This window comes from Hermetia illucens, chromosome 4 (genome assembly GCF_905115235.1).
Source record: "Hermetia illucens chromosome 4, iHerIll2.2.curated.20191125, whole genome shotgun sequence".
Lineage (NCBI taxonomy): Eukaryota > Metazoa > Arthropoda > Insecta > Diptera > Stratiomyidae > Hermetia > Hermetia illucens.
This window is the reverse complement of record NC_051852.1, coordinates 83614908-83631529: the sequence shown is the minus strand read 5'-3', so window position 1 is coordinate 83631529 and position 16622 is coordinate 83614908. Positions and strand designations below refer to the sequence as shown.

General features: G+C 36.0%; 1 protein-coding gene across 2 annotated transcripts in view; it reads left to right on the top strand.

Moving 5' to 3' along the window:
* The window catches only part of LOC119655581 (dehydrogenase/reductase SDR family member on chromosome X), a 50831-nt gene that overhangs the window by 11252 nt on the left and 22957 nt on the right, over positions 1 to 16622 (top strand). Inside the window, exons 1-3 of one of the 2 annotated variants that reach the window (XM_038061522.1) lie at positions 8857 to 8872; positions 14821 to 15109; positions 15411 to 15518. In XM_038061522.1, the coding sequence (XP_037917450.1) occupies positions 14911 to 15109; positions 15411 to 15518 (307 nt within the window). In that variant the 5' untranslated portion in view covers positions 8857 to 8872; positions 14821 to 14910. Of the gene's footprint in view, positions 1 to 8856; positions 8873 to 14820; positions 15110 to 15410; positions 15519 to 16622 lie in introns of those variants that run through there. The other variant, XM_038061521.1, reaches the window with a different exon arrangement.

Below are 16622 nucleotides of genomic sequence, written 5' to 3'. Positions count from 1 at the left end.
GATTCCATTTGTTTGATTGCTTCCTCGACTTCAACGGTGCTAATAGGTCGAATTGCCCCAAACGTCAAAAGTACTTGTGGAAGTGGAGGATGGACAAATTCTTCCGTTGAAATCTAGTCGACATCTTCCCGCCTTTTATCCGTCACGGCCCGTTGGTCAATGATGCAACATGCTATCGGCTCTCGACAAGTCGACATAGATCTCTCTCGCCATCCCGAGGGTCCAGTTTATCGGAAAGGTCTTTGTAGTGGACCGCTCGGGTAACAGCGATCGCTTTCTTTATTTCCCGGTTTCCATTCTTATGGTGGAGGAGTTTCTGTTTACGGGCTTTCATTTGGATATCGTTATTCCAAAGTCAAGTATCTCGGTTTGTATAGGTCGCTCTGTGGATCGTGTTTTAATTTGGTTCCACGATTCTTCAATATTCGTCATGGTTGTAATTGTGTAGGTGAGATCCTTTTTTCCCTTTTGGCACGAAGTCTCTACCATTTAATTCGCGGCAAGCCAGTGCATTTCTCACGCTGTTTTATCGGTAGCTTAATTCGCAAAGCAGCAATCAACGTGTGATGTCGAGGTGCGATGATCACATAGGAAACACGATAAAATGTAGGAAAATGACATTATTAACAAGTGCAAGGGCGCTCGTCGCTCTCACCGCGTGCTTCAGACCGTATTTCCAAATGCCACCTGCTACCGTATGTTTTTTCAAGCACATGATCATTAACGTCACCCACAATGGCTATATAATCATCAGTAGACACACTACAGGTGTTTGTGTTAAGTAATGGCCAGAAGGCATCTTTCTCGACATCAGCTGGCTATGATGCGTATGCGGTAAAGAAGTGGATCGGATCAGCTGATCTAATGGTGAGCTTCATAAGCCGCACATTAAGTCGCTCGACTTCTTTAATGTCATTATGGAAACAGATGACGATACCAACACCATACTGAGTTCGTGGACTACCAAAATGGAGCAGTTTGTAACCACTTTTATCGCGTTCGCATCAGCAGCTTTTGGCATTACACCATCGAATTTCTCGTAAAACGCAAATATCGATGCGCCTCTAACAACGGAATGTTGCGAGTTCCTTTACTTTCCAGTTTGGGTACCAATATTTAGCATGCAGACACGTATTTGTCTTGTTCGGACCAATTTACTTACGTCCTGATGCCATCCATGCGCCAAAAACCCTTGCTCATTTCTTGACAAGACCAGAACCCGTCCCGCCGCATCGATTGAGGTGAACACCCTAGCATTTCTCCAAAATTTAGAATTCATGACGATCATTTTTGTTTTTGCTGATATGCAATCAATTTGTTTGATCTGCTTGTCGCGGGCAGGTTCAGTTGGGGGTTAGCATAGTAGGGTAACTGCAACTATACTTCATCTATTTCCCTGATTTTAGCATTTTATTTTTATTTTGCTGAGGATAGTACAAAGTATGTTGTCTCAAATCTTCTTCCTTTTTCTTGGCTTGAGACGAGCATGCGGAGTTTTGGTTGCAGCAACATGACAACCGAAAACATAGTGATGAAACATGGTTTTAGTGACTACAGCACTACGTCCGATGCACTCGAAGGCAGTTCTTCAAGTGTGGGGCGCGTAACGTAGGGTGCAGGGTGTCAAACTTTACATCAAATAAGAATAGTCGACTTTGATTCTTTCTCTCATATTATATATATATATATATAATTGTTAAAATTGTAAAGATGAATCCCAGAGTGGCGACAAAACTATATGACGCGTATCTCTCTTAACTATTATTAGTCAATTTGAAATCAGTTGAGACACAATTTTAAGAAAGAAAAGAAGACACAAACAAAGGTGCCCTTTTTTTGAAAATTTGAAAAATAAATGTGTCCCATGGTAGAAAATTAAAACCAACTCAAAGGTAACCAACTGAACAATACAAAAATCAATCTGGAATTGATTCAATATCATGTTCAAATCGAATCGAATTACATGCTGCCATTACACTCATCTATGAGCAGCTAATACACCATGCTGGGGAAATTGCAAATGGAAAGAATATTTGCCGAAAAGATAATGCTACAGTTCATACCACTTGAGCTGCGCACTGGCACTTCCGCCATAAAAAATTGCAAGTCTTCCGTGGCCAGCAAGTTCGCCAGATTTACACATCATTCAGACCGTCTTGGGGAAATTAGTTTATGCTGAAGAACGACAGTTTACAAGCAATAGATTTACAATAGTTCAATCAAAATTATGTGAAAAAATTGCATTTCTCTTTACCAAAATGGATGTGCGAAGTGTCAACCAACCAAGGTGGGTCTAGTCATTATTGACACCTAAGCACGTGTATTTACTCCTACAATTTATTGATATTCATATGAGGTGTTCACTCTAAAATGTTCAGCCATTTCCAATTTGGCTTACTACAGGTTATTCGATAGATTGAAATTTAACGAACAAAGTAGTATCTCCAACATACTTTCGCCGAAAAAGTCTTTTCGAATAAGTCACATTCTCAAAGGAAAGTACATTTGCCAAATTGTCTTCAGGGAAATGATTACCCATGAACATAATGTTAGCATTGCCTTCTCCAAGATGTACGTATTCGAAAACTTATTTTTTTGGAGTTTTTCTTGTTATAAAGAAGCACACCTTTCCGATGAATACATATGCATACGTATTTGTATACAAAGTGCGCATTTACTTTACAATGTTGACCTAGTCCCAGCTACTAGCATCAATTCACCTCACTTTGATTCATGTATCTTGGAACAGTTTTTGACCAGATTCAACTCTTCTTTTTCTAAAGCCGGTCCAGTTCATTAAGCGGGCCACAAAAATACCAACAAATCAGCTGAGGAAAATTTTTCTGTGGGTCAAGGTTAACACTCACCCATAAATATCGATGGAATAGTAGTTATTTACTACTATCTATGCCTAGTGTAGTTTTGGGCTCAAAAAGCATCGATTCAGCATTGCATACGGTCAAGGCAGATTATTGAGGTTATTTGTGATATGACACGTAAAACCTTAACAGCATCATCAGCAGCATTTAAAGAAATGAAACGTGTTCAGGGCTCCGATTTTCTGCAGCATCTTGGTGCAAATTTTTCTCTAAAATTTATTTCAGCTTCCTGCCCAATTTTTCTCCACTGCTGAACATTGCTTTAAAAATGTATACTCCATCGGACTTTTGGTGTTTGCTGGCGAATAGTTATGCACCGTGAATATTTTTTTCATATCAGCAAAATTTTGCTGCAAACATTGCGCAACGATATTGAGGTCGATTATGTGCTATTTTCAATCTGAAGAAAGAAATTTTGAAATATGTAAACAATAAAAAGGTAACAAAAAGTATTTGCAGTGAATTATGAACTTGGTTAATTAGTAGTACAAATTATAACGTAGGAATTAAACGAAAGTCGATCTCATTATGCATATAATAACATCCAGGTGACTATGATGTAAATTGGTTTGAGGAAAGTGGATGATTATGCGATCATCTTGTGCGAAGAATAATTATCTAACAATTATGCAGGGTAGATTTCCTTATTTCATTCTCACTGTGTCTCCCTAGTCTTGTGGTATTATCGTACAGCATTACTTTCTCTTTCTTTGATTTTGTGGTTGTGCAGTTGGACCTAAATTTCTTGTTTTACCCTGTATTTCTCTACAAAATTGTTGGAGGCGCAATAAAAATTAAAGACGAGTTAGATTTCTTGGACAGGATATTCTTCATTCCATTTACAAAGGCTTTCATCTTTCTTGTTGGTATTGTGAATAATATATGATTGTGTATAAAATACTACTGGGAGTAGCTGAAAGAACAGACAAGTTTCCATAGGATAGCCCATCTCTTCGTTTTCGAAAAATATAAAGCTTTACACAACCACACATTATCACATATGAAAATTATCCAAAAAATGGGTACTGTGCGAAAAAACCGTGGAAAAACCATTAAGATGTACACCATTTCATGACGGTATTTATCCTGTGATCTTAGCCAGGTGCTATCATTTATTAAAAAGCCTGACTAGCTTGAGGATAACCTTGCATAAAAGTGCTGTGAGTGACAATATTATTAGAGTCACCTTTGAAAAATGTATAATTTCAGTTTATATGCAAAGAAAGGTAACAAACAAGTTGCCAATTTTTACAAATTATTTATGTTGTCAAGTAGTATTGGGTAGACTTTTGAAATATAAGTTCAAAATCAAATATTTAGTCAAGCTGTCTTTCGCTGGAATCATAAATCTTACTTTTCATGGCATAATTTCAATACATTGATTGCAGTTTATTTTTATTTCATTGCTTCTATGCTTAAACACCATAACGGCTTCTGTCAACTGTTACTTATTCATACAATTTTTCTTGAAAATTTTGTGTTTTTCATTGATCCTCAAAGGCTTAAGGGTTAAGTTCTGGTGGATTACCAGACCAGACTAAGGTTAAGATCGGGTGGATTATCAGACCGAACCAGAACCAGAAGCTCTTGTTTGGCTTTTTTCTAAAAAATTCTATTCGTTTTTAGCCTTTTGGCATAGAACAGAGTCGTACACAAATATAAAGTTACCATTTTATAACCATTCGTGTACTTTGATTATCATTCTGGTTCCCAAAATCTTCACATATTGGTTTTGCTCCAATCTTGATCCAATCTTCTTAAAATTGTTCACTAGGTAGTCTTTTCCGAGTTTGCTTTTCTGAGGAACCATCGGTATATACTTTCATTTTATGAAAAGACGATAAACTGGATGTATATACCGATGGATCCTCATAAAAGCAAACTCGGAAAAGATTGTTGAGTTTGAGCTTTTCAAAGCAAAGACTACATAGAAGCTAAATGGCTGATTTATTTTATTAAAAACACTCAAACAACAAACAAATAATCAAATTAAAATGTTATTTGCATCTATTAAGTCACTTCATCATCCTCGCAGGGGTGAGAAACCTTTCTATTTTGGACAAAAATATCCCTCATTTTTCACTCACCTCCAGGCGAGGCTAACCTATTACCAACACACTTGCCATCCCATTTGGTGTTGAATGAAATTCTGCACTTTCTGTTTGGTTCTGTGTATACCGCGACTGCGAAACATTTGATATCAATGCGATTTGGTTATCAACTTTTTTATTTGAGATAACAAAATGTACATTTTTAACTCAGAAATTGCTCAATGTAGAATACGTGTATATCCAAACAATTATTAAACTAGGTCCAAAAATGCATTGTCACCAGAATATAAAATAAATTCACATCTTTCAAAAACAATAATGATAGCAACGTACCCGATTTCACTCAATACTTTAACAACACAAGTTCTGCCTTCCGCCTGAGTGTAGAGGATGGCTTAAGAAACAAAACTTATATAGCGCCGATGTGTACTTCCCCCCGGGAGAGGTGTGGCACCGCATCTTTCGTGTAAAAATAATCAAAAAAATCGATGGTCAATTCTAAGCAAAAAATGTTTAGTGAAAATTTGTCGTACAAGCAGTAGTTTTCTTGTTATTAATGTTCAATCATGTCGTTTTTAAGGTTTTGTGTTTACAGAGAAAAGATCCATCCCTTGTTATTTAATTTGCTTTGTTTCTGCTTAGTATCATTTCTACATAGAACGCATGTGTTTCAGATTATTGGCAAAAACCGTTGAAAAACAAGCATTTTTTTATTTTTGCTTAGAATGTTCCATTTAATCGATTTCTGTGGTTATTTCGAAAAAAAATTTACACTTTGGGGGGCCAGACACTTCCGGGGAGGCGCACATCGACGCTATATAACCTTAGTTTCTTAAGCCGCCCTCTACCCCCACCTCAAATTTCATGTCAATTGATCTTGACTGAAAGGATTCGGAAGTCGCACTCGATTTTCAGCGGACTGGAATACTACCTAAAAGCCAATATCAAATTGAGACGTTACGCGTCAATATTCTCTGTGTTACTATGTAGGATCAGCATGTGGAAAATACCCGTTACTATTCCACGAAAGTGTTTATCAACTCGTATTTATGCCCAGCCTGGAAATAAGCACATGGCTAGGAATTGTCATCGATAAAAACGGTTGAGTATCACAGATAAGAGTGTTGTCTTTTCGAAGTGTAAATCGAAGTATTGATTCCAGGAAGCTGCTTTGAGAATCTTGCAGTGACGAAAAATGGAGCTCTTTTTTTACACCCGAATTTGGACACTAAAAGAAATCCAGAATCTCACATCTTTTTCTAGGGCTTTGTGTGAAAAACAGTGTTACTAAAATCGGTTTGTTGTCCCTCTGTTTGTTGTATAGGGATACCTACTTTGTGTGGCTCCAAAAAGGCGGCTTCATTATAACACATTTTTTGTGAACAAAACATTATTATTTAAGATTTTGTGGGATGTGAATCTTAGAAACTAAAATAAAATTCTTAGAAACCCGAAAAAGCTGCAGAAATTCATGACGATTCGTCTATATGACTTGACTAATACTTCGAAAATCTACTCTCTCTATAATATTTTTCGGATAGGTAGTTTCTGAAAATCGGTCCTTGAAGTAATCGACCTATTCGCATTCCCGTACTCCTATGCTTTGCCAAACTAATACCTGCTTCAGAAAGAATTCCTCGAGACTTTTGATTTGGTAACATACATACCTACATCCAGTGAAAGAAATGTTGTACCCCTCTTTTAAGGGCTGAATTGTTACTTTACGAAACTAGTCTAACTTTCAATATTGATTTGAATATAGCGGAGGTAAGGCGGAAATGACGTTGTCTGCCCCGTCCCAAAAGGGGGCACTAAAGTGAGGGTAACTGCCGGGAAATACAAGTATATTGAGGAGTAAAGAGAATTAATGGTTCTTATTACCGCTGCAAATAGGAGCAAACGTAATGCACTTGAACTCCGATATCCCGAAAAACCTCGGGAGTGAAACATACCGTGAGCCTTGGCAAACGGGAATTCATTATTGCGCTTCTTTGGAAACTAGAACCTGTCATAAATAATTGCGGTTTCATAAAGAGCTTGCAGGTGAAAAGTTCCTTGATGATTCTTTGAAGGACATTATCAGTAGACTTCTCATCCTCGAGAATCGCATAACTTTTAAGCGCAGTACCGGCTGTATCTGCGTAGCTGCTGTAGGAACAGAAAGTGTATCTGAAATGCTCTACGCAGTATGGGAATTCCGGAGAAGCTAATAGCTATTATCAGAACGTGAAGTGAAATTTCGAAAGAATTGGAAATTCAAAGCGAATTTCGCCAAGATTGCATTCTGTCGCTAATACTATTTCTTTTTGTTATTGGCGACATTCTCAATGCTGCCTTATCCGGCGGCCGTGGAGGATTTTAATGGATCATGACATTTGAAAACCGCGACTACGCTGATGACACCTGTCTGGGCCTTGTATGGTACAAATGGGTCTGGATTCCGAAACACCAGAGTCAGACATAAAATAGAGGCCAATAAAGACGTGGATCAGTCAGTATCGGTAATCGCAATCTTCTTCCCTGCATTAAAGGGTAGAACAACTAGAATATCAGTAAATATGTCTATCTTGGTAGCGTCGTTTCTGCCCATGGTAGTACCGAGCTTGATATCACCCCATGCATCAACAACACTTAATTCGCCGTCACCGTTTTGCCTAGAATTTGGAAATACAGATATTTGCATTCAATATTACACTAAAGTGACTTCTCTGACATGTTAAATACATATACCTTACCATCCATATTAAAGCTCTGCGTACTCTACACATTTCAACGCCCAGCTCCAACGGAATTGTCGCGCAAACGATTGCTATTATTAGGTTATATTTGATTTTATGTGAGATTATACTATCTGTCACACGTACTTTTCTCGTAAAAGGTTTTATGTAGCGTAGAAAACGAAGATACTGAACTGGGGGCAGGGATCAAAACTAGTGCCAAAAGCAACAAGGATTACCACGATCATTAGGTGTGATTTAACAAGCCTTCAAAGTCATGCCGGTTTTAGATGGGACTAGGTCGGCACATTGTATTATGAAACAATCGTTTCAGGAATCGAGTATTGAAAGACAAAGCCGCAATATGTCGAAGGCCCATAAGTGATTTTGCATCATGACAATATCTCCAGATGCTGCTCCGTCTATCAGTTACACGTATTTCAATCAACCACCAGTTTTTCCGATGCGGAATTCACTTAGTAAAAGGGGAGATAAAATATTGAATTTCAAATTTATACAAACTTAATTTTATGGTAAATGCAATCACTACTTATTGCCAACGTTTGTTATGGAAGAGGCCCAATCAACTTTTACCGTTTCATAAATTGTAGACGTCTAGACAGTCATTCTAAAAATTGATACTTTCAATTCATTGCTTGGCGAATCATGAAAGAAACTCCACAATTTATAATTAACAAAACAATTTTTTATGGAGCAGTGGTGCAGCGCTACAAGAACGAGTTTTTTCATATCATTTGTTTCACATCATTTACATTATGACAGGAAAACGTCTGTCTTTTTTAGTTGTATATCGATAATACTGGCAAACCAGTTCATTGAAATTAACTTTAAAATAACAGATGACTGTATCTGGGTAAATCTGAAATTCTGTTAAAAATATCTTCTTTCCATTTACAAAGAAAATATCTTTTTTTCGGGTTATTTTTGTAAAGTAATAAATTTTACTAGAAGACCAGTTACATACAGGCTGCAAAAATGTGGAAGTGTCGACACACAAATTAACTTGGTAGAAAAAATGTTAAAATTGATTCAATTCCCGTTGGTAATTTTCAACCGCATTGCGTAGCTTTTGTCATTATTACTAATATTTATATGTTTTCTATTTGAAAACATGTCAATTACATTTGCCTCGCTGTACCAAAAAGGGTTTAGAATGATGGTGTTGTCCTTCTGTGATAAACAAACCGGAAGCTCGGCACGTCAGGTATGAAAGCTTTTGTTGATATTTTGTGCAAGAATATTTGGGTACCCGGTAGCTCCAATTATGCGTAGCTTGTAATGTATGTACGTTGATTATACCAGATATTCAATTGGTTGTTTGCGGGGAGGACGGTTTCCACCAAACTTTCCAATATGATGCTCCCTACTAAAGTCTGTGTTACTGCGGTATATTTCGTACTTTCTTGTCAGTCGGTATAGTCGTTTCTGAGAAAAGTGCGTGTGATATTCAGACAGATAGACAGTGAATCAAAACAATAAAACCTTAAAAAGTAAGTGTCGGGTGAAAATGATAACATGAGATGTATAGTAATATAATAGAATAAATATGACGTAGATTTATTAGCATATTTGTGAATTTCAGGGATCTGCATTCATTCATGAAATGAATAAATACCATGCACTTCATTCTTGATTTAAATATACCAGTACCGTTTATAAGATATTCTCCGCTATCTTGCTAGGTAAGATAGATCAATAGATTGCGGGGAGCGGATCACTTAATCCGTATGGATGAGGATGATCCAGCCCGAAAAGTCTATAAGGGCAATATCTATGATAGAAAAAGAAGATGAGGCAGACCCTACCAGGACGCCAGACAGATTTTAGGGATACCGAATTGGTGGACCTCGTTGGAAAACCGGGATGCCTGGAGGTCCTTATTAAGGCAGACCTAGACTGGATGTAGTTTGTTCCGCCGCTAATAATGATGATCCATTGCGGTGAAACATGTATGTTCTAACGAATGTTAGAGATTTCCACAACTTATATTAATCCTAATAAGGTCTATATTCATGGATGTCTGCCCGCGTAGGGTTATGCCGAATAGAGTTACTACTGCAAGTCTGCAGCAATTTTACAACTCTGATTTCTGTTGAGCAGCTTTATGGCAAAAACCATCGAAAGATCCATTAGATCGTAAAAATTTGAAAGTCACAAATTATAGCCATTGAGCGTATCGATCAAAAAATCAGCCTAAAATTTCCAAATTGGTTTAAATAAATATTTATTATTATAAAACAAGTCGGAAACCGGAAGTCCGACGCTTCAGATATGACAAATTTTGTTGACGGCTCCATTTATATTATTTATATTGCTCAGAATGTATATATGTTGAATATACCCCACATTCCATTCAATGTCGTACTGATATGTTATCTCTTAGGGAGTAGTAATTTGTTGGGAAAAGCGAAGCGCTATAACTTTATTAATAAAAGTAGCATTTCTTCCAAACTTTCCCGCTTATTTGAGTAGATAGTAGTGCATGGAACACCCCATTTTTTCCTCCTCCAACGGAAACTTAATAAAAACCAGTCGTGAAACGGGACTGGGACTCTTCAGGTATGAAAGGTTTTGTGTTTCCTAATATAAGGAATGTTGAGGGCATTACACTTGTACATAGTTAAAAATGCAATTGTACACTATTTTTCAAGAGCACACAAACACTTGATATATAGGTCCTATATTATTTTACTCATAAAAAAAGTACAAATTCGTTTGCTGCTAATACTACAATCATTAGAATTGACGGCGTGAAACATTTTATAGGGTTTACTTCTTGGCCAAAGTAGCAATAAGCAAACAAGAAGAACTAGAGCTAGCAAAACCTGATATCTGCATTATTTAGAAGAAATTTACAAAAAACAACAAAAAGATATTTGTTTGATTAACAATAAACTATAAAAAATCGAATAATATTCTAGTTATAAAATATTTTCACACGTAGAAAATTCAACCTACATTTCCATAAACGGTATTGAGAACGTTCAAAAATAGTAACTGCTTTCAGAATGTGTTCCCTTTTATCTAGAGATGACATAAGGGATTAGCCCCATTTTTAGCGGAAAAAATATAATAGGAAAACTTCGAATTTTTTTTAAACCATAATTATATCATAATTAAAGTGTATATATTGAACGTCTTTCAGTAACTCTTTTTAATGACAAATATTACACAGTTGTTACAAATGGCCACATTCGCTTGTTGCATTTGATAAATTTGCTAATAGTAGGCCTCTGATGATGATAATTTTCCCCGGATGCGGGATATTCTAATGGATAACGGCAGCAGACCACCATTCAATCATTGCAACCGTTTCTGAATGCGAAACGAGCTGTCAAAAATATTGTGGTATCACAATTAAAACACTGAGCGTTTTAAATTCAAAATTAATTTTTTTCTAGTTTTCATTCAATCCCTGGGACATTAATTTATTGATCTAATTTGCCTTTTCCAATTTCTCGTATATTATTCATGGCACGTCGAGTTCAGAGACAAGCTCTCCAATAGTTGTTCACAAATCCACTATGACCCACGCCTTCAATTGCCCAGTTTGAATGCCAGACTTTCGTTTATGACTTCCTTCATCTTTATCCTTGCTTCGATATATACGAATATCACATAAAAAAATTGCAAAATATCTATCATGTTACTCGGAATATAAAAAAATGGAAACATATGATGGCGCGAAAGTTACTGGAAGCAATTGACACTTTAGATATTTTTTGGTCAGCTCATCCCTTATAACTTCTCTTTTTTAAGTAGTTTTAAGCGTATGATAAGATTATTACTGTCTCCTCCTCCTGAGGACAATAAGTAATTGGAGTTTACTCTATTTATTGTCTGTTAAATAAAATAAACAGAGCAATTTGCATGTCATTTCGTATTTCTATGAGAAAAAGTTTCTGTTACATCGTCGTCCTGCATTTTGAACAATGTACAATGTTTTAAAATAAAACGGCTGGGAAAATCTCTTCACAACCCCAAATATTCGATACATTGCTATTGATATTGAAAAGTTGATTACTTGTATTATATGTACATATGTAAATGCATGCATGCATCTCCTGCTTAGTTTCAGTTCTTAGTAAACTATCATCATTTTTGTAATAATTGCTAGTCATAAAATTTTCATGCAAATCTTCACACCATATGGTAGTACCGTACAACGATAAAAATCATTGTCACTGCAAACGCAAAGCTCAACAAATTCTAAAGAATATTTAAATACAAAGTTTACTTTGTATTGTTTGCTCTTCATAAATAGGGAAACATGTCAGAGCGAAGATACACAGTATTACACTGTTTGCTCGCAAAGAAAACAGGTTTTCCACTTAGCACTCAAAGGTTTCTCTGTTAATCTTGTGTCATAAACACAGACTCTTTGAAGTACCATTGCGATGTGCTTAGGAAATCAAGTAATCAAGGTAGATCTTTAGATATGTGAGAATCGATTTTTTTTATATTCGCAGAGAGGTCGTTTTAGAGGGTAAAAAGTTACATTAAGCTATTTCAGAACAGAAATTTACATATATTTATGTAAATAATCAAAAGAAGTTAAAAAATCATTTACTTAAGACAGAAAGATTACCTTTTAAATTGGACTATAGTTTCCAGTTTTGTTTTTGATAATGCTTGTGCTGTGAACTGACAGAATTGAACAAGTCTTTTCAGCAAAATCCATGGATTTCAAAATCTTCTTCTTTTTCTTTAGCCTTTGACCCATTCACAGACGGGATCGGCACGTCGTGATCGGTTGCATCATTTTATTTTATCAAAGGCCTGATTTGGATGTAGTCGTGAGGCCTTCAAATCACCATACAACTTTTGGTCGCTTAACATCGACTGTTCAGATCAATTTTTGAGAGTGAATTCTCGTTATCACGAAATTCCAACGACCGGCGCAACCTCATATCCATCGCAGATATCCTCATTTCGGATGGGATCAAGACCTGTCACGCCACTAGTCCACCGCAACATCTTCGATTCTATTACCGCAAGACGCCGTTAAATGTCTTTTATAATCGGCCAACACTCAGAACCATAAAGGTCGACAGGGAGGAGAACATTGCAGTCAATTTTAGATTTGAAACGTTGACTAATACGTCGATCACAAAAGCGATAGTTGTGGAACGCCACTTCATCTAGGTTGTGTTAATGCTTGAAACAATTTCATAACGCAATTCTCCATTGGCCGATAGCATTGACCCCAGATATTTAAATTGTCAGTTCTGGGCAGATCACGGTCATTGACAGTGATAGTACCGGTTTTATGGGGATCGGTCGTCAAAAATTCAACTGTATTCAAATTCAATCTGAGACCGTGTTACATGAGGCGATCATTCCATTTTTGATAAAGATAGGAGACTACAACTTTGACACCGTTAATATTTTCTCCTATCTAGGGGCAAAGATCACAACAAGGCGTGTCAGACCCTGCTTCACATGAAGCGTTGGTGTAGGCCAGGACGCCAGACAGCTGTTAGGTATACTGAATTGGTGAACCTCGGCGCAAAAACCAGGATGTCTGTAGTTCCTTATTAACGCAGCCCTAGGCCAGATACCGGTTGTTGCGACGTTAATTATGATAAATTGGTGGACCTCGGCACAAAACCGAGATATCTGGACTTCCCAGTAAAGGACGCCTAGACCAGATACCGATTGTTGCGTCATTGATGATAATGATGATGATACGAAAAAGACAACTTTGATCTGCTATAAGTTTGTTAATAATAGTTAGTAGTAGTGATATACTATTATATTATTCATTCTATTTGAAAAAATATCCGCAAAAGATATATTTTGAGGCCTCAATTTTACGTAGTGGGTGGCCCTGCTATAATTTTCTTCCGAAGTTTTTGTTTGGTGAATTCTAAGAATGAATCTCGTCTCACTTCAAATATGCGCTTTTTGTCTCTTTGCCCTATTATTTCGCAACCAACGGCAAACCTTACTGTGGTAAGTACTAATTTAGACTCTTCTCTCCTTCAAAGTCCACATCAAATTATGCTATTTATAGTATGCATTGGTCCACCAAATGTTGTGCTAATAGGTGTCGAGAAGAGTTCGTGGAATTAAAAAACAAGTCGGAATACCGGAATCCCGCGCTTCGGGTATAAAGGTTTTTTGTTCATCTTATGTGAGAAACTTCTACGCACATTTTTCCATCCGTATGTAACTGCAAATCAACATATTCCTTCATATTTTTCCAAACTACAAGCATATGTACATATCACAAACTCACCCAAAACAAACAAACTGCCCATTACCGAATATTGTACATATACCTGCACGTACATAAATTGATCGTATATTCGGATTTACTTCGTGCACAAAAGCGTACATATGTACATATTTAGTACGTATATTGAATACGACTGCTTTAATGTACAAAAATATTTATCCGAATTAGACACTACCTGCAAACTTCATTAGCACGTATATACTATATACCTACATCCGCACCTGTCTGCCTGGAGTAATTGATATTGATATATAAATGCCTAAAAAACTAAGACGCAATATTTCTCGAACCCCATTCATATGAACTCACTTCGTTGTGGTATTAACGAATTGATATGTGATGATGACGTCATACACGTTGAATGCACAAAGTTCACAAAAAATGGCAAAGTTTCACTCCCTATATCTTTGTTAATAATCGTAAATACGAATACGTTTCTATTTACTTTCGGAAGTGAGAATACAGCCGTATTTGTGTAAATACTAAAATTTTCACTTTTCCGTATACGATTATATTTTTTTTATATTATTCGTATTTACGAATACAAACATGCCCAACACTGGTTTCGGCCGGCCTTTTGAATGAATGAATTCTCTTTGGCGCGCATTACATGATCATACCATCGAAGACCTCTCCCTAGCACGCTACTATATATGTATATATATAAAAAAATATACTTAATCTAATCTGAAATCAAAATTATGTATATGGAATAAATGTAAGTACACATGCACTTTTTTTCCTCTATCACTAAAATTGAATTGTTTCCACTTAGTATTGTGGTATTCCACTTTAGTTTCCGCACTTTCACCAAATCTATAAATAAGAACAGACTGATACATTAGCTATTACTGAATATAATGTGATTTTTCATGTGACTGATTCCAACAAAATTTTAACTCCTTTTCCAGATTGTAGATGCCGTTGAAAAAGTAAACATAAAATTGACTGGGAGAAGAAGCATTTATATATTTTTGGAAAACGCGTAACAAGGTTGAAATATGGTTGATTTAATATTAGGTGTGCTGGCAGCAACTTTCATAGCCCTGCTGACCATTATGGTACTTGGTTTCTATTTTTTTAAATCATCGAAGCAAATGCCTAAGACATGGTCCGAATGGCAGACAGAATTCCAAATACAAGCCTGTGGAGCTTTTGGATTATACCATGATTTTGTCCTAAGAAAGAAGGACCGCGTGGGTACGTATTTAAAATTTTTGAGTAAAAATTAAAACTTGTTGTTAAAACATTTCAAACAAAAATAGTTTATTCAACATCATCATTTATAACATTAAAATTGACAAAAATGGAAGTTTAATTCTTTTATCAATTATTCGAAATTTGCATAAAATTGTTCTTGCAAAGCATACAATCACGAAAGCTAACCATCCAGCACTGCTTATGGCTTGAATAATCAATTAGTTATCGAAATGTTGCATATTGCGCTTTGAATTCCAATTAACTTCAGTGATGGTAACATTTTCTTCATTTGCTCTTCCAGAATTATACAAGCAACCAGATAGGGTGGCAGTTATAACGGGAGGCGGTCGAGGTATTGGTCTCAAAATAGTAGAGAAGCTACTCGAATGCGAAATGACGGTTGTAATGGGTAAGTCATATAATATAAACTAACGAATTTGAATTTATAACGATTCTTAAAAATGCTCATCAAGAGGCTCCTTACGTTAAATAAAGTAGAAGTATTTATTCGTCACTAAAATCAAGTTGAGTTTGCTGCCATAGAACACTATCAATGACGACAGCAAACATTTTTGGCGGGCGTGTGGGGTATCAAGTGGAAGTTCAATTAGTAGTCGGAACTAGCTCAACTATTCATATCAGAAAGAACTTGAACCCAAAATGTAGCCACCATAATGTGTAGCTGGTCTCGTTTTCAGAATCTAGCCAACCGAAATATCTAAAAGTAATCGCAAAGACGCATCTTAATCAAATCTGGACCTCAAAATATTTACCATTTCTATATCTTCTCAAATAAAGTCAATAATACTACATTACTATATTTTAGAAAATTATCAAAAAATCCCTTGAAATCATTCTAGAAACACCGTACCATCCACCATTCTATATGTATAGCGATATCAATGTCGCAATAAAGTGAACCGTCTGAGATACGAAGATCCCATATATGCATAAAAAGGCCGTATGGGAATTTTCGCTTTTTTAGTTATTTGTTTATCAATTATTTCTATATGTGTAAGAAGCTTGCGAAGAGTAGCACGGAACTAACTACCCTTGAAAGAAGAAGACTTCGGTTTTGTCTTGGCCCTCCAATGTTCGGTAATATTTTCGAAATGGTTACAGCGAATTAGGACACTTTACAGTGAGCGCAATTTCTATAGGCACACCCAATTTTTTTCAATTTTGAGATGAAATTCATGTTAAAACAAAATATTATATTCAAAGTAAAGTGGACACATTTATTTTAAATTATAATACAAACAAAAAATAACGAAATAAATATTATTCTTAAAAAAATTAACAAAAAATAGCATTTCAGTGCGCAATTTCCATAGGTGCACTTTCATTGTAACACTTTTACCAATCGAATAAAAGACATCAATCAAACTTTAGTATTTTGTTTTTGCACCATTATTTCTTATTATTTGAAATATTCTGTTTGGCATTGAATTAATAAGGGTTTTTAGTACATTATCATCGATTTCCCCCCAGCACTCTAATATTTTCTTTTTTA